This window comes from Hyperolius riggenbachi, chromosome 2 (genome assembly GCF_040937935.1).
Source record: "Hyperolius riggenbachi isolate aHypRig1 chromosome 2, aHypRig1.pri, whole genome shotgun sequence".
NCBI lineage: Eukaryota > Metazoa > Chordata > Amphibia > Anura > Hyperoliidae > Hyperolius > Hyperolius riggenbachi.
This window is the reverse complement of record NC_090647.1, coordinates 180,190,452-180,209,607: the sequence shown is the minus strand read 5'-3', so window position 1 is coordinate 180,209,607 and position 19,156 is coordinate 180,190,452. Positions and strand designations below refer to the sequence as shown.

Genomic DNA, 19,156 nt, shown 5'->3' with positions numbered 1-19,156 from the left:
GTCTATAGCTAAAAGTATTGGAGGCAGAGGATCAGGAGGATAGTCAGGCAAATGGTATTGCTTACAAGGAAATAAATATAGCAGCCTCCATATCCAATTGTCCTTAAAAAAAAAAAAAAAAAAAAAAAAAGGGAGGTAAAATATGCATTCTAATTTATTGGTTATTTTGTGGAGCAGCTGAATGATGTGGAATCTGTATCAGTGGGTGGAATCAGGAGGGACAGAAATATGCCTATATATCTCAGCTTATCCACCTGTACAATTATACAAAGAGATTCCTTCCTTATACTGACCCTGAAAATGCTGAAGTCACCACAAATTACATTTTGGCCAAAGTAATTTTATCTTTATGTTTGTGCACTTTTAATAAAAAAATCTGCACCAGCAAAAAGCGGGCTAATATAATCAGAAGAGCAGTGGCAGCCACAGAAAGCACAGGCATTTTAAGGCTAATTTCTAGAGAACATCCACATCAGTATCCAATAATGCACATAAATTAATGATGCCTTTGTTGAAGTTTAACCTTCAGATGCATTTCACAGCAGTGACTAAGGGCTGAACTATTAACTACATAAAGAAATAATGGACTTCCTTTGTTTACAGTCACCTTTTTACTAGCCTGTAAACATCAATCATTCCGAGATGTGCTTACTTAGCAGCGGCAGACAGGTTATTGCTCATCAGCTGTCCTTGGAGCTACAGGCTGTGTAATAAGAAAATGACTTCTGTTAGCAGCACCAAACAAAGTAGAGATCACATTTTTACCACCTGCCTATAATTTACCCCAAGCATCAGAATCAGGAGCGCAGAATATGCGCGGCAGCAAGGCACTTGTTCACAGGAACGCAGCTTTTACACGCTGCCTTGGGCTAATAAATGTGTACTGTCCATCCAGCTAAACTGGAGCAGAACCGTTCAGAATAAATATGCGTATAAAAAGTCAGTTGGTACAAATCACCTTTCACATTCACAGGTAGGTTATATCAAGTTTTATCAGTATTCACAGAACTGAAGGAAAGGTATTTTCTTGATAGAAAATTATTGCAGGAAATGAGATCCATGTTTTCCATCCACAGCTTGCTGGGAGCTCTGATGTCGTCCTAAAGAAAAGAAATGGGGATAATGAATACTGAAAAAAAAAAAACTACTACACGGCTTTCAAAAGCAGTATGGATTTTATCACTCCATCGCTGTAGCAAGCAGGGCCCCAGAGAGGATCATGTTATTGAGGACAGATGCAATGAACACCTCACAGAGTTTCTAACTAGAGAAAATTTATAAGGGTTTTCTCTCCCCCTTGTAATGCTCCACAGGACCTGGAATTAAAGTGGACTGAACCTTATCTCTGCAGAGGGTGTATTAGATTTGGAAACTGCCGATTACACAAGCTGTAATGCTGGGAATGCACTGTTCATTTTTTAGCTGATTAAATGGTTCCGATAGATAATTTCCAACAGGTCCGATCTCACTTTCGATTCTTTGGCCACTCGTTTTCTGAGAGAAGTGAGCGGAAAAAGATAAGAAACGAGAGGAAGATAAGTGAATCGACTGCAGAATCGAGTGGCAAAAACGATCGAGAACAGAAACGCACGGCAGAAATGAACCCTGTATTCCCAGCATAGATGTGCCCGTAAATTAATTGATCCTTGATCCCCAGTTGATTCAATCACTGATCGAATCTGCCAGGGATCATTGCCCCAACATATCCGCCAGATAACAAAATCAATTGTATCAGGCAGTATATTTCACTTGAAAGGGGGCGGTGTGACTGTAGAGCGATGAGGGCAGCTGTGGATAAACCAGAACCCACCCCACCACCAGATTTATACTTTCAGCACATGCTTAATTTCAGGTTACCAGGTTTGCTTAATACATCTACCGGATTTTTCAGACTACAAGACGCTCTGGACTATAAGACATCTAGGTTTAGAGGTCAAAAATCGAGACAAAAATATAGTGCATCTATAGTGAATAGGCATCTTATAGGAGCCCCGCTTCCCCCCAGCTGTCTCTAACTCCCCTCTTCCTGCAGCTGCCTGTGATATAGCGGGACATTGCTGCTGCCTGCCGCTGTACAGCTCCGGGTCCTCCGTACTTCCACATTTGTGGTCTGTTACTGTAACCCCAGCGGCACACAGTAACAACCACTAATGCAGTAGTACAGAAGACCTGAATAGTGCAGGAGGAGAAGGGGAGGAAAGGTGCGTGTCTATGTGAAGAGGACCAGAGCGAGGGGGAGAAGAGCACGGGGCTGGATATGGTAAGTGCTCCCTGCACACTCTGCACCACTAGTTACCGTATCATCAGAAGGAAAAAAAAAAAAGTGCGTCTTATAATTCAAAATATACGTTAAGTACCATTTCTGCACAATACATCGGAGGTCACACATACCGTTCTTATGCAATCTGCTAAAGAGGCGGTCATTGCTGAGCTTCCAAGTCCCGGAGTTGAGAGCAGGATGCAGGATTTTGTGACTTGCTTTTAGAGGCACATGTTCAGATTCAGGAGACTCCAGCTCTAGTAGCTTGTAGCCTCGTACCTCTAACACCGGAAGATCCTTGGAAAAAAAAGGGGAAAAAAATAAGCTTTTAATAAAAACTAACAAAGAGATTTTGAGTAGACTTTAGAAAAGGAGCTGGACAGGCCGTGAACACATTTCATACCTTTATTCTGAAATGCTGGGATGCGTTCTGATTTTCACAGACGAGTCCCTCATTGTCTTTGGAAACACTTTCTCCATTAATTCCATCCATTAAACTGGATCCACAGGTTTGTGTAGTGTAGCCACTGTCCACCTTCAAAATCAAAAATATTAATGTAACAGGATTTTGGGAGATGGCTATAAAGTTAGACAAAAAGGAATGTAAAGAAACAGTCCAGCAGACAAATTATTTTTAAAGGAGCAAATTGTCTTTAGCAACAAAAAGGTAAAAGTCGAACACAGCTGACAAAGGCGCATTAGAGTAAAAAAAGTTCCTGGATGGGAACGGATCCAATGTTAACCAATGGATCCATTTACATCCGTCCAAACCATCAGATCCACACGATCCGTTGAATGTGCTGCAAGTTTCCTGCTGCACCAATTTTTCCAGATCGCTGAGCCCAGTGGGATGGAAATGGAAGCTGAAGCGCTGCACTGGGTGCAATGAGAAAACACAAGGTTTCTTCACACTAGTGAAGAAACTGACCGTTCTAAATAGAAAAATATACGCTTTGGGGGTGGGGGTCTAGGGGGTGATCAGTATTCACGGATCCATTTGCCAAGTGTGAACCGGGCCTCAATGCAACTAAGATGAACACAGATCACATGATCACCTAAATGCTGAGCACATGCATAAGACCTTTACTTTTAGGACTAAGCTGACTCAACTCTATCAGCTCCAACAGGCAAGGCTTCTCTACTACCTCTGTGTGAGGGCTGGAACCCACTAGCACGCTTTGAGCGTTTAAGAAAATTGCTAGCAATTTACAGCGCTCCCTAAACGCTCTGCCAATGTAAATAAATGTAACAAATTCCATAGTAGCGATTGCGATTAGCAAAATCACAAGACATGCAGCATTTTGGGAGAATTTGCTCTTCAATGTAATGTATTGAAGTGCTGCCAAATCTCTCATGAATCGCTACATATAGAAATTTGTGTGCAATTCTAAATGACTGAAAACCATTTTAAATAATTTGAAAGGACCAATCAGAATTAAAAACGCTAATAGCAAATTGCTGGCAATAAGGTTACACACACAAAAAAAAAAAATAGGAATCACTGGAAAATGCTCATGAAATCGCTTACAAAATGCTAATTAAAAACACAAGCGATTGCGCTAGCAATTTGCAATTTGTAGTGGGTTCCAGGCCTCACTTAGGGCTAATTCACACTACAAGAGCTTTTCTAAGTTCTTTACTGCAGAGATCATATAAAGTTTCCAGAATCCTCAAACTACAGTTATGATTCTTGAGGACCCTTTCACACTGGGGCAGTATGGTAAATTTACCGCACCCTAATGAAAGTCTATGGGGTAGTTCACACTCCCCACATTGTGGTACGCTATGCCTGGAAGCGCCATATCTAATGCGCGATATACCTACATTCCTGTATGGCACCTGCGGCAATCTTCATCCAAACGGAAATCACAAAAGTCTATGGTAACGCACGTGTATTTAAAAAAAAAAAAAAAACCTGCCGCAGTTTTTAGCGTCACGCACGCGCAGAAGCTTATTTTAGTATAACACTTCCTCACACGTTATTAATTGCCCAACAGGAAGTGTGCTAAACTTCCTGCTTGGCCGGATGCCAGGCAGGGATCACAGTGTATTAACGCGGTATTCCCCAAAGGCCCGTTTTTGGCGGTGCAGCGGTGAGAGGCATCATTCATAGGGCTGATAGTAGGATTGAATATATATTAATAGTGTTTTAGGCCAGAACACTCCCAAAAACAAACAAAAATAAAAAAATTCATGGGTGTAATCTGACAAGTTTTTATGAAGTGGGATACATAAATATTGGTTCCCACTCAAACACTCGTATATCATATCTAGTGCTAATAAAGTGTGTTTTTGTTCTCTCCATAGTGGAATGCACAATAGCAAAGTGGTTGTCAATTTCACCCTGTGATAAATCAGAATCCAGACTGCAAAGGGTTAATCACTTGTACGCTAACCAGTTTCCGACCATGTCACGGCGATGGGCGAGGACGCGGCGGCAGCCCCAGGACAGCCCAACGCAGACCGACATGCAGTCCTGCGGGCAGAGTTTGCAGGAGATAGTGCACGCATGCGCGTGCAGCCGTGCACTCCCGCTTGATCTCAGCAGAGATCGCCGCTAGGAGACTAACCGTGTACAGCGCTGCGATCTACAGCAGCGCTGTACTAGAGACAGCCGTCTGACATGGCTGTCCCCCTGGGAAGGAAAAAAAAAGTTATCCGCTGTCATAGGCTGAAGCCTATGACAGCGATCACACTGATTGGCTGTCGGGGGGGGAGGGGGAAACCAAAAATAAAATAAAATCTAAATTTTTTTATAAAAAAAAAAAAAAAAAAATTGAAAAAAAACAAAAAAAAAAAACATTGGGGGAGCAATCAGACCCCACCAACAGAAAGCTCTGTTGGTGGGGAGAAGGAGGGAGGGTGAGATCACTTGTGTGCTGAGTTGTACGGCCCTGCAGCGAGGCCTTAAAGCTGCAGTGGCCTATTTAGAGAAAAATGGCCTGGTCTTTAGGTGTGTTTAACACTGCGGTCCTCAAGTGGTTAAAGTAACGACTCCCCTTCAGCACCTGCTGTGCAGTATAGCATGGTTCTCATTTGTGGAGAAATCAGAATGCTCTGCATTTATGGTCTGTTTGCTTAGCAGGTGCTGGAGGGAAGGGGAGGGGAGATAATGCAGATATGCCTCTGCAGGAACTAGAATAGCATGAATGTGGAGGTCAATTCTGATCTCAACCAACCTATCGTCTTTTAAGGGCTCGAACCCACTTTTTTTTTTTTTTTTTTTTTTAGCTTTTAGGGAGCACTTTCAATTGCTAGCAATTTCCCTAAACGCTCTGCCAATGTAAATGGATGGGACAGTTTCCACTAGATCGATTGCGATTAAGGAAACCGCAATCACAGGGGGGGGAAGGATAGGCAGAGGTGCCCCCCTTGGTGGTGGGAGCGAGGTTAGTCAGGACACCACGTCAAAGCTGACAGGTTGTTATACTTGAGAGATTAAAAAATTCCATCTTAAGAGGGCCATTTATTTGGGTCGACTTATCCACAAAGTCGAACAATATTCAAGTAGCAGTAGTAGCATTAGAGAGTGAAAATACTTTGACTTTAGGGAGTTCCCTAATATTACATAAAAATGGTAATATTGTACAATCCAGATTAGTGGGCAACTTTATAGGTCACACCATAAACCAATCAAAATTGTACACTTTGTACATACGGCTGGAAAAGAACTCATGGCCATATGTGCCAAATTTACCTCTGACAGCATGCGTTCAAAGCCCCAAAGAAGCAATGGAAGTGCGCGGGCAGCAATAAAATGTTTAGCCATTAGTTTATTGATTATTATTTTTTTTTTTTTTTTAAGATAAAAAGGTAGAAAAATACTAAATGGTTTCTTAATGGAGAGTTAAGAAAGAGCTATACCCCAAACACTGCAACCCGTTAGATAGTTCCACTATTTTGTCAGGTCTGCAGACTGGCAAGACTTAACATAAAAAATAAAAATAAAAAAAAGGGGGTTCATAAAGTCTATAATTTTACCAGCAAGTTAAAAGAAAAAAAAATCTCAGCAGATCCTTCATGCGCCTTCTGGCTACCTATAAATTTGGCTAAACACCTAGCTCACTATATATCTGGCTGTACATCTGGCTAACTATACCTGGCTGCACATCTGGCTAACTATACATCTAGCTATACTTCTGGGTCTTATACTCAACATTGGCGTGCTGATCCCTCATCACGTACCTCTGATAGCTTCCCCAGTGTCTTCCATGTCCCTAGGCGATCACATGTCCCCCGTTGATGACACCAGGGTCACACAGCATCAACATCTCGCAGAATTATTTTTTTTTTTAATTGAATTCAATACAATAACCTGTATTGAATTCAATATAAAAAAAATTGATTGGAAAATAAAATAAAAATAATATGGTTGAAAATTATTTTAAACCTTTTTGCACGGAAATCCTGGGGAAATTGAACGCCAGGGTGGTTAACTGAATGTTGATCGTTTACCCACTGACTTTCAGACGACTGGCTTTGACAGGTAACAGAAAATACAAACAGTGCTGACTAACTTAATAAACCAGCAATATTAAGACCCCAATGGAATGCAAATCTTGGAAGTCAGAATTTTAGTGCCGTTTCAAGACCTAGAGTTTCCCAATTCCAGCTGTCAGGCCACAAATAGGAGACTCCATTTTAATAGGAGAGTGTATGAAATAAAAAGTAGTTACCTGAATGCTGCTGCTGTCACAAGGAATGACACTGCTTTCTGCCAATGGTGACATGCACATGTGAGAAGTCTCAACATTAAACGTATTCCCAGTCATAAAACTAGACATCGGAGTACTGTCTGTGACTGCAGCATGTTTAGCCCAAATCTGGTCATCTTCAAGTTCCACAGGATCCTCCATTTCTACAGTGTCATTGTCTTTTACGTCATCAGGAGCTTCTGTACTCCTTTGAAGTGCGCATAATCTTGATTGTGCAGTGGTTATGGTGTCAAGGGCATGGCTATCAGCAGAATATGCATCCAAGTTATGCACCTGTACAAAACTGCCTTCAGGAGAAGACTTGTGCATCGGTGGGGAGTTTTCCTTCTCCTCATCTAAATGGTCAAAGGAGAAAGGAATTGCAGTCCGGTACAGTGTACTCTCTCTGCAAGGCTTGGAATTCATCTCAAAAATACTCTTGATTGGAGAACAACCTTCAATTAAAGGACTTCTGGAACATGAGTTGACCATGGACGTTGAACTGGAGAGGGTCTCTGGTGAAGGGAAAGACAGCTTCTTCTGTCCTGCAAGTACAACACACAATCTCACAATGCAGAAAATGTTTTTGAACGTAGAGAACTAAAAAGGTATTTACTGTGGCAGATTACATTGGAAAACATTTTAAAGGGATATTCAACATCTGGCAGGTGTCATTAAAAGTCAGAGGCACTCAGTTGATCCAGTACAGTAACCTATGCAGTGGTATTTCTTTGTGTTCTCGTAAACCAGTTTGCATCCAGTCTTGTGTACATTTCCTACAACTAACAATTCAGCCGCAACTCAACACTTACTGTATGACATCCAAGATCAGTCTAGATGTCAAAACATATTGGTAAGGGAAGGTTTCCTGAAAACACTGGCATTCACTTATGTGAGGTACAAAAACTAGGAGGGACAGTATCGTGAGAAGGATTTTTTTCAATGTACTCTGCTTATTTTTTTAGAGCAGAAAGGAAGTTCTGAGTACAGGTCTGTTAAACACATAACCTTTAAAGAAAAATGTGTTAGAGCTTACACAACTACTGCAAGAAATCTGCAGTGTCTACTTCCTGGTTTCATGGAAGCAGACAAGGGTTAACATCCTGTGTTTACATATTAGCAGTGTCCTGTGCAAGAGTTCAGGTCAATTTTAACTACTTAAAGGGAACCTTAACTGAGAGTGATATGGATGTTTCCTGTTAAGCAATACCAGTTGCCTGGCAGTCCAGCTGATCTCTGTGACTGCAGTAGTGGCTGAATCACACCCTGAAACAAGCATGCAGCTAATCCAGTCTGACTTCAGTCAGAGCACCTGATCTGCATGCTTGTTCAGGGGCTGTGGCTAAAAGTATTAGAGACACAGGATCAGCAGGCGATTCAGGTAACTGGTATTATTTTAAAAGGAAAAATCCATATCCTCAGTTTAGGTTCCCTTTAAGCATTTTGTACGTAGCTGCTACGTGTTTTTTAAAGATTTCGTCATTGAGGTAAGCTACCTTGTTTTCCTTTCTATTTTAAACTGCTTTTAATCTCCCTGGCGGTAACCCCGAACTGAGCTCGGGGTAGGAAAAGAGGTGCGAGCGGTAAGCCCAAGCTCAGGTCAGGGTAGGGAACTGCATGGTTTACCTGCAGTTTAGGAGTTCTCTGTCCCCGGCTATCTGCAGCCTCTTCTAGCCCCCGGGATCCCCACAGCCTCGCTCTTGTTCCGGGGACCCAGCTCCCAATCAGTGCGGTGGAGCGGCATGACGTTGGCGGCGCTAAGTTTAAAGAGGTCATGCATTTTTTTTTTATGGGCAGAAAAAGTATTTTATGTATATGTGTTTTATGTAAATAGGTTGTCAGGATCCGCAATGTCTAAAATTCTTCTTTTTATTTATGGCTTAGTAAAAAAAGGCAGAAAAAAAAAATAAAAAAATAGTGTGCCGTGTCGCCATGATGCACGGCGTTTCAGAACATAGTTCTTTCATCAGATGGTATCAAAGACACACTGTATTCATTTCCACCAGACACCCTGTATATATATATATTCAAATGGAGGACCTGATGGTGAACTTCAACATTTACATACATGAATATTCATGATCTCAATCCCACCAATGGGGAAAGACCTAAGCAGCCAGCCTGTATCTCCTATGTTAGGAAAAATATATTGCTTTGAAACACATCAGCTGAGTTGTCCACATAAGCTGTATAGTGTAAAATAAATACTCAAAAGCATACGCCTACACTAAAATAGCATGGCAGTGCTTTATTCATTGTGTCCATACACTTAAACAGCGCGAGTCGGCCAAACCCCAGTAAAGCCGCCAGGCTCCGCCGCTAAACAGCCAATAGGACTCAGCTACAACATCCGTGCAAGAACTTCAATGCATCAGCCAATCAGATGAGCGGCTACAACGGCCGCTCTAAAACTACGCATGAATGCACCGAAAACGTTGCATACAGAAGCTTAACTGAATCGGCCAAATGAGCGGCTACAACGTCCGCTCTAAGGCTCAACACACACCATACAATCTTGGTTGTTCAACACTTTCATGTAGTATAAGAGCTTATCCAATCAAGCATTCAAGGTATTTTCAATCTGTTGGTCCTTATACTACATAGATTTGGTAAATCTGTACAACCAAGATTGTATGGTGTGTGTGTTGAGCTTAAGACTGCTAGTAAGTGCGCCGAAAACATTGCATAAGCTAAACAGGAAAAAAAAGGAACACCCCCCCATGACAAGTGAGACAAGGATAAGTCCCATTTCTAACATTGACTACTCCCCTATGCGATCCTAAATCATTTCTTACAAGTAAATCCCTAGGGGAGTAGTCAGTGTTAGAAATGGGACTTATCCTTGTCTCACTTGTCATTTATGTAGTTACCGTACATTACAAAAGGTGACACCTCTACCCATCCCGCAGAAGCACGAAATAAGGTCTTTCCCCATTGGTGGGATTGGAATCATGAATATTCATGTGTGTAAATGTTGAAGTTCTCCATCAGGTCCTCCATTTGAGTATATATACACAGGGTGTCTGGTGGAAATGAATACAGTGTGTCTTTGATGACATCTGATGAAAGAACTATGTTCTGAAACACCGTGCGTCATGGCGAACCGGCACACTATTTTTTATGCCTTTTTTACTGGGAGATCACAGCATGTCATTATCCACTGGTGCTATCACACTTGTGATTCATTCATATGTTTCATGTTTACATGTATATACATATTGCCGCCTACACCGACGTCTGCCTGGATTTTGACTACTCTCTGCCAGCCGCCTGCACCAACATCTGCCTGGATTTTGATTACGCTCTGCCTGCACCAACGTCTGCCTGGATTTTGATTACTCTCTGCCTGCACCAACGTCTGCCTGGATTTTGATTACCCTCTGCCTGCACCAACGTCTGCCTGGATTTTGATTACTCTCGGCCTGCCTTATTTGTAAAGTTTCAAAATTTTAAGTTTATTCATAAATTTAATTAATTCAACAAATTTGTGTTCTAGTCTTTTATTTATATGCAGAATTTCTACCAGGCTTTTATTCTGACATATTTTGATAAGTTATGACTTAAGAATTGGAAGGCTAGAATTCTTGAAAAACAATACCGCTTTTGACTCAATTCCAGACAGAAATGCACCGCCAGGGAGGTTAAAAGCTTTTATCTACAAGGACGCCTCTTTCCCCAAATGGTGCATACTATACCCCAGTACAGATCCTGTACCCTCGGGGTGGTGACAGAACACACGTGGTCTCCACCACAAGGGACATCTGTCCAATTTTCCAGGAGAGCGACCGCAACCAGGTACTAAGGGCCACCCTGAGTGGAGTCTGGTTTATGGTCTCCACCTGCGTCCTGTGGTCAGTTGCCCCCCTGCAACCCTCCTTTGCGAGTAGAGTCTCTTATTTCTACATCTATACCTAAATATACCACACTATTGGGCTCCCGTTTTCCAGTTTTTGTCTCCTGTGCCTTTTCTTACAGGGTGTCAAGACAACCCCATTACACGTTTAAAAATGGGCTCTAGGTCTGTCACTGCCCCCTAGTCCGTCCTGCGTTCTGTCCCAACAGCTGACAGTGCAGGACATGCGCAGTACATAGTTACATAGTTATTTTGGTTGAAAAAAGACATACGTCCATCGAGTTCAACCAGTACAAAGTACAACACCAGCCTGCTCCCTCACATATCCCTGTTGATCCAGAGGAAGGCGAAAAAACCCTTACAAGGCATGGTCCAATTAGCCCCTAAAGGGAAAAATTCCTTCCCGACTCCAGATGGCAATCAGATAAAATCCCTGGATCAACATCATTAGGCATTACCTAGTAATTGTAGCCATGGATGTCTTTCAACGCAAGGAAAGCATCTAAGCCCCCTTTAAATGCAGGTATAGAGTTTGCCATAACGACTTCCTGTGGCAATGCATTCCACATCTTAATCACTCTTACTGTAAAGAACCCTTTCCTAAATAAATGGCTAAAACGTTTTTCCTCCATGCGCAGATCATGTCCTCTAGTCCTTTGAGAAGGCCTAGGGACAAAAAGCTCATCCGCCAAGGTATTATATTGCCCTCTGATGTATTTATACATGTTAATTAGATCCCCTCTAAGGCGTCTTTTCTCTAGACTAAATAAACCCAGTTTATCTAACCTTTCTTGATAAGTGAGACCTTCCATCCCACGCATCAATTTTGTTGCTCGTCTCTGCACCTGCTCTAAAACTGCAATATCTTTTTTGTAATGTGGTGCCCAGAACTGAATTCCATATTCCAGATGTGGCCTTACTAGAGAGTTAAACAGGGGCAATATTATGCTAGCATCTCGAGTTTTTATTTCCCTTTTAATGCATCCCAAAATTTTGTTAGCTTTAGCTGCAGCTGCTTGGCATTGAGTAGGATTATTTAACTTGTTGTCAATGAGTACTCCTAAGTCCTTCTCCAAGTTTGATGTCCCCAACTGTATCCCATTTATTTTGTATGGTGCTAGACCATTCGTACGTCCAAAATGCATGACCTTACATTTGTCAACATTGAATTTCATCTGCCATGTATGTGCCCATATAGCCATCCTATCCAGATCCTGTTGCAATATGACACTATCTTCCTGAGAGTTAATGATTCTGCACAATTTTGTATCATCTGCAAAAATAGCAACATTGCTCACTACTGCATCTACTAGGTCATAAATAAATAAATTGAAGAGCACTGGACCCAGAACAGACCCCTGTGGGACCCCACTGCTAACAGTCTCCCATTTTGAGTATGATCCATTGACCACAACTCTTTGTTTTCTGTCCATTAGCCAGTTCCCTATCCATGAACACAGACTCTTCCCCAGTCCTTGCATTCTCAACTTTTGCACCAGACTTTTGTGGGGAACAGTGTCGAAGGCCTTTGCAAAGTCCAAGTATATCACATCTACAGCATTCCCAATATCCATATTAGCATTCACTACCTCATAAAAGCTGAGCATGTTAGTCAAACAGGACCTGTCTTTAGTAAACCCATGTTGATGCTGAGAAATAAGATTATTTTCTACTATGAAGTCATGTATAGTATCTCTTAGTAACCCCTCAAATAGTTTGCATACAACTGATGTTAAACTTACAGGTCTATAATTTCCTGGATCAGATTTTTTGCCCTTCTTAAATAATGGGAAAACGTGGGCTGTACGCCAATCCACTGGGACTCTGCCAGTTGCAAGAGAGTCACAAAAGATAAGATAAAGGGGTTTATCTATAACTGAACTTAATTCCCTTAGGACCCGAGGATGCATGCCATCCGGGCCAGGTGCCTTGTCTATTTTTAATTTATTTAGTCTTGCCTTCACTTCTTCCTGCGTTAAGTATTTAATATTACAGTTAGAAAATTGAGAATCTTCCGCCTCTGTAGTTTGCAACAGTGCTGTTTCTTTTGTGAAGACAGAAGCAAAGAAAGCATTTAATAACTCTGCCTTACCTTGGTCATCCACCATTGAGTTCCCATCCTCATCCTTTAGGAGTCCTATACAGTAGCGCAAAAGCACTGACACAGGGACAGAATGCAGGCACACTTGCCTTTTATTAGATAGGATAGTTACTGACCCTGCTTGTCACAACACTTCTGGCACAGTGTTTGGTGCCTTGATTTCAAGTACAGGCTTTTTTTTTGCCTTTTGCAAGTCTTAGGGCTCGTTCCCACTATCGCGAATCCGCATGCGTGCAAAGCATGCGGATTCGCACATGTAATGCAAGTGGATGGGCCTGTTTCCACTGTAGCGTTGTTGAGGTGCGTTTTTTTCAGCGGTAAAAAAAACGCACAAAAGAGCCAACGAATTCGCCTGCGAGTGGAATGCATGCGAATCGCCGCTAATGTATTTAATAGGAAATTCGCATGCGGCTATGGTATGCGAATTTTCATGCGAATTCGCATAGGTACCAATGTAAATTCACACAGGCAGTGACATGGTTAAAATCGCATATACCTTCACCTATGCGAATTCGCGGCAAAAAACGCATGGGAAATCGCATCCGCATGCGATTTCATCAGCGTGCTCTTACTTTCCACCATCTTGATCTACTCATCCTATTCCTTATGCACTATACCTATGTGCACACTATCGGTTGTCTCCAGTCACTGTAATCTATTTGGTTTTTCACTTCAGGGGTAATCTTCTACCCCCCTTCTTTCATGTTGTTCACTCTTTTTCCACTTGTTCATCTGTTTCCTACATTGAATTTGGAATATCATTGTACACATTATATATGTTTCTTTGTCAACATGCCACTATGTGGAACACTGTAAGGTCATGCACGGTCAGTGTTATAGTATTGATGATTGAAAGGTTGCATTATTGTCACTAGCACTTTATTATTCCGCCAGTTCTCCGATACTGTGGGCTTATTTGTTTCCCCATCATGTTTTAAAGATTTTTTAATGTTTGTAATTTCTAATAAAGGATGTTATATTATTATAATTTGATTATACTGTTCTGGTGCGGTTATTTTGAGGTCATTGCTTGAGGTTCTGGTTTACGATTTTGATTTTTTGACCGTTCTGCACACTACAGCTGTATTTAATACACCCCCACTCATATCTTGGGGTGGTATATTGATTTTCTAGGGGATGGTGCTCCCCACATTGTAGCTATTCAATTACTATGGTAGTGACCATCTTTTGGTCTTTTTCTAGGTGGAGCACGTCCAGGACATTTATTATTTCTTGTTGGATTGGAAAAGCAAATTGGGTTGAACATCATGGATTATCTAAATAGAATGGAGAGAGATTGGAATGCACAGTTGGAACAAATCTTCAGGATTGTACCAAATGCAGGTTTAGGAGCGGGTCCGGATACACCTGATGAGTTCAAAAGTTTATGTATGGAGATCAAGAATACTCACATTGAATACATTCGACTATGGTGGAACATTCATAGTCTTGTTAACTATACTAGAGAGGGAATTTTTCCCCGTGGCCTTAGAGTCCAAATTTTTCCATCTTGGGAGGTCACGATTGAAGAAAAAGAAAATTGGGAGAAGGGACTGGGCAGATGCTCAGTTATCATTATAGAAATGTTACTAAAACATGATAGAGAACTTTTACCTAAAATCAAAAACAAAATAAATACCATGCTGAAAGAATTAGACAAATTTGATTCTGTTCATTTAGTACAGCCCTTCCTTCTACAGCTACAATCAGAAATTAACAAAGCAGAAAAAGCCACAGTAGATAGGAAGAAGACAAAACTAATCAGGGATAGGACAGATTATGATACAGGTAAAGCCTATCTGTGGAAACATAGAGGCAATGGTAAAGGTCAGAAATATAGGAATAGAAAGAGATTTCCAAAAAAGAAAGGCCCTAAGGACCCAAGCCAAAAACCTAGGAATGAATATGAATTTGGTAGACAGCATCCAAACGCCAGCTTGTCCAGTCATGTTTCTCTCTCAGAGTCAAGTGATTTTTTAGAGTCAGAAAGCGAGGTAGAAGGGGTGGCCTCGCTTATAAAAGAAAGACTGCACCCCGTCGCAACAGAAAACAACCTGAACAAGAGGAGACGAACTTATGTGAGCCCGGAAGAGACTCGGATGTAAAAACACTTCAGGTACTTAATTTGACCTCCATTGCTCTTAGTGATATAGAGTTATCTGTGCTACAGAGAGGCTTATCGTTTGCACCTATGAAAACTATTGATATTTTCGAGACGGTTAAGGATGTTTACCTTTTTTGTAGACGTTTGACTCTAAAGAAGATGTATCACAAAACAGACATTTTGGATGAACAAACCAGATTGGCTATTGAATTACCGGACAACATTGATCGACAGGTCTTTCAGGACCTAATGGACCTGGTAAGTGAAAGTGAAAACTCCCCAAGAGATACCAATGAGCTTTCGAATGATACTAAGTTCAGACCACAATCAACTTTCCTACCCTCTCTATCTACCTACCCACCGGTCAAGGTCTTCTTTGACTTGGTGGTCAGAGACATTGAAGGAATACGGACCAATAAAAATATTGGGTCTAATTTAAATCTACAGGAGAGGCAAGCTCTCTATGGATTGATGAAACGTGATGATGTAGTCATCAGGGAAGCTGACAAGGGAGGCAACGTGGTCATATGGGGGATTGATGAATATGTGATGGAAGCCAATAGACAACTGAATAATCAAACATATTACAGGCAATTAAGAACTAATCCTACTGAAATCTTCAAAAAACAACTGGATGGAATCTTGGATTCGGCAAAAGAGGAGGGACTAATCTCTATGAAAGAGAAACAATACCTTACAGTAAGTAAACCGATTATTCCGACCTTCTACCTTCTACCTAAAGTGCATAAGGATAGAATTAGGCCCCCCGGGAGACCAATTGTTTCAGGTATAGGTAGTCTGATTGAGAAAAGTTGTGCCTTCCTTGATTTCTTTTTACAACCGCATGTAATTACGTTGGACTCTTTTACCCGTGACTCCCTTGATCTAATTACCAAGCTTAATGACATCTCTGTACCCCCAGGTGCTTTCTTCATTACATGCGATGTTGAATCGCTTTACACGAACATTGATCATGAACATGCTAAGGAGGCCGCGAGATACTTCCTCTCTTCTACACCTATCTCAAGACGTGACTTCAATGACTTTTTGGTGGAATTAATGGGATTCATCCTCTCAAGAAATTACTTTACCTTTAATGGTAGGTATTACCTACAAAAACATGGAGTTTCTATGGGCGCAAAATGCGCCCCCTCCATCGCCAACCTTTTTTTAGGCTGGTGGGAAAGACAGGTAGTGTGGGGGGATGAAATGGAACGGTACCACTCACACATCTTGGGGTGGTATCGTTTCATAGACGACATCTTGATTTTATGGGATGGCTCTGAGGAATTGGGAAGGTGCTTTCTGGGGGACCTAGGAAAAAAACACCCTGAATATTGTACTAACTGCAACCATATCCAATCACTCTACTAACTTTCTCGATCTACATTTGTTCTTTACAGAAGATGGCCATATTGGAAGTACGTTATACAGGAAAGATACGGCGGTCAATAGCCTTCTCCATTACTCATCCTTCCATACACAACAATTACGGAACAACATTCCAACAGGTCAGTTTCTACGTGTTAAGAGGAACTGTTCTACTGATATGAATTTTCAGGAGGAAGCAAAGGATTTAAGACAAAGATTTTTGGAGAGAGGTTACCCAAAGAAAGTGGTTGACATGGCTTATGGGAGAGCTAGGAGGTCAGACAGGGAATCCTTGCTCTATCCTAAAAAGAAGAAGAGAGATCAATGTGTAAGGTTGTGTACACCGTATAACAATAGCTGGAGCCATTTACAGGAGATAATCAGAAAACACTGGCCAGTATTAACTACTGACCCTGTGATCACACAATATTTACCAGATAGACCGTCCATCACAGCCAAGAGAGCTCCCAACCTAAAGGATCTACTTACTAAAAGTCATTTTCAGGCCAAGAAACCCAATAGAGTACAAACGAGTGGTAGTTACCCGTGTGGAAGATGCAATATTTGCCCATTTATGAATACTACGAAGTTGGTCACTAGTCCTAGGACAGGCAGAGAGCATCGACTGAAGCAATATGTCAATTGTCAATCATGTGGTGTTGTCTACATGTTACGATGCCCATGTGACCAGCTTTATATTGGACAGACAAAAAATATGCTCAAATCACGAATTCAAAAACATTGGTCGACTATACGACTGGCTGAGAGAGATTGGTCAGAGGGTAAAACTCTCATGTCGGTTGCTGATCACGCATTAGTAAAACATGGAGGTGATTATAAAGGTTGGACTGTGACTGGTTTACAAAAAAATTTCTCTATCTCCTCGAGGTGGTGACATTACCCAGGCTCTTTTGAGAAGCGAGACCAGGTGGATCTACGACATGGGTTCTATGCAACCAGCAGGTATGAATGAGGACTTTACCTTTGTGGGATATTTGAAGTAACTGAGATTTTCAATACCCTTGGGGCCCTAATCTTCTCTGGTCTGCTTTTTCTTCATACACTATTGATTTATGGATAGGGGTGTGTTTGATGATTGGCTGGTGTTGTACACACTGTCTTTGACTCGCTTCACCTCTAACTTGGTGATCTTTGACACATTGAACAGATGTAGAGTTCTCTACCGTGGTAAGTGGTGGATCTCTATTGAGATGGGACTGGCACTACATGGGCATGTGGCAACCTTGGTGAGGGGTTCCCCACGTGCCCACAACTATTGCATTGAGAGTTGTGTGTGGATACTGCGTATTGATTTGTTCTGTGATTATGAGCCTGAATGTCTCTGGAAAGATAAGTTATAACAACAGTGTATTTAATGTGCTATCTCTAGTTTCAGATCCATCTGATGTCTCTGCTGGATGTGCCCTCTTGGTTCCATTACTCTTGTTCTTGTTTTTTGCGTTTTGCTTTTTGTCTTTTTGTTATTTCACCTTATTTATTATTTTTGGTCTTTATTTATCGTTACCTGTGGAAGAACATACTCTTGAGTCCTAGAATTTAAGCTGGAACATCTGAAATGAACTCAACTTCCTGATTTCATGAAGTGTATATATGGATAAACAGCTTTCCTGGTGCATCTGGGTCCGTCCTTCAACTGATGATGTATCATTTGATTATTTAATAGTATACAGACAGATTCTGGCATTTGCGACCGTTCCTTGTGTGTATATATATATATATTTGTTATAGTGATTATTCTATTGTATGATATCGTATGGTGTTTAACTTTGACAATTTGCTCTTTATATAATATATGATATATACATTTATATATATATTTATCATGGGTGTTGAACTAATTTGTTATCTCTCCTTTTTTACTATTGCATAGTTCTTATATACATGTTTTTATTAACTGGTTCTCTTTTGCTTGATCTACTCTTTGTGTATTTTCTGGTCCCTTTGTTCCTCTTCTTCTATAGAGCATTTGTAGTTTAGGGACCAATATGGTTTATACTTTAAATTATCCACTAGGGGGTGCCCTTGCGTAATATACATGCGTCTGTCCGTGTCCCATGCAGTTTTCCATGCGTACACTCATGCTAGGGATGCGTATTTTTGTACGCATACACTTTTTTGGCCACTCCCGGCCACCGTAGTTACGGAAGCCGACAAAGTGATTACGTTGCTAAGCAACGTGGCGCAATGGAGGCGGTAGCGTGGCCACGCTACGTCTGGGCGTTTTCCCCTTTTAGGACCTATAAAATGAGCAGCAATTTGTGATTCCAGTAGCTTCGAAAAAAGCCACACTATAGGTGGCGAATCGCGATAGCGGCGGTGGGGACCCGTGGAGGAACTATACTGGTAGGAACCTATTCATCACTCTGGGATTCTTGGACTTGCTCTTACTTTCCACCATCTTGATCTACTCATCCTATTCCTTATGCACTATACCTATGTGCACACTATTGGTTGTCTCCAGTCACTGTAATCTATTTGGTTTTTCACTTCAGGGGTAATCTTCTACCCCCCTTCTTTCATGTTGTTCACTCTTTTTCCACTTGTTCATCTGTTTCCTACATTGAATTTGGAATATCATTGTACACATTATATATGTTTCTTTGTCAACATGCCACTATGTGGAACACTGTAAGGTCATGCACGGTCAGTGTTATAGTATTGATGATTGAAAGGTTGCATTATTGTCACTAGCACTTCATTATTCCGCCAGTTCTCCGATACTGTGGGCTTATTTGTTTCCCCATCATGTTTT

General features: G+C 41.3%; 1 protein-coding gene across 1 annotated transcript in view; it reads right to left on the bottom strand.

Moving 5' to 3' along the window:
- Nucleotides 1-974: 974 nt before the first annotated feature.
- Nucleotides 975-19,156, bottom strand: part of BORA (BORA aurora kinase A activator) — a 65,831-nt gene continuing 47,649 nt past the window's right edge. Inside the window, exons 10-13 of the mRNA XM_068267846.1 lie at nucleotides 6,937-7,499; nucleotides 2,664-2,795; nucleotides 2,392-2,557; nucleotides 975-1,100 (exon numbers count right to left, since the gene is read on the bottom strand). Of these exons, the coding sequence (XP_068123947.1) occupies nucleotides 1,039-1,100; nucleotides 2,392-2,557; nucleotides 2,664-2,795; nucleotides 6,937-7,499 (923 nt within the window). The 3' untranslated portion in view covers nucleotides 975-1,038. The remainder of the gene's footprint in view (nucleotides 1,101-2,391; nucleotides 2,558-2,663; nucleotides 2,796-6,936; nucleotides 7,500-19,156) is intronic.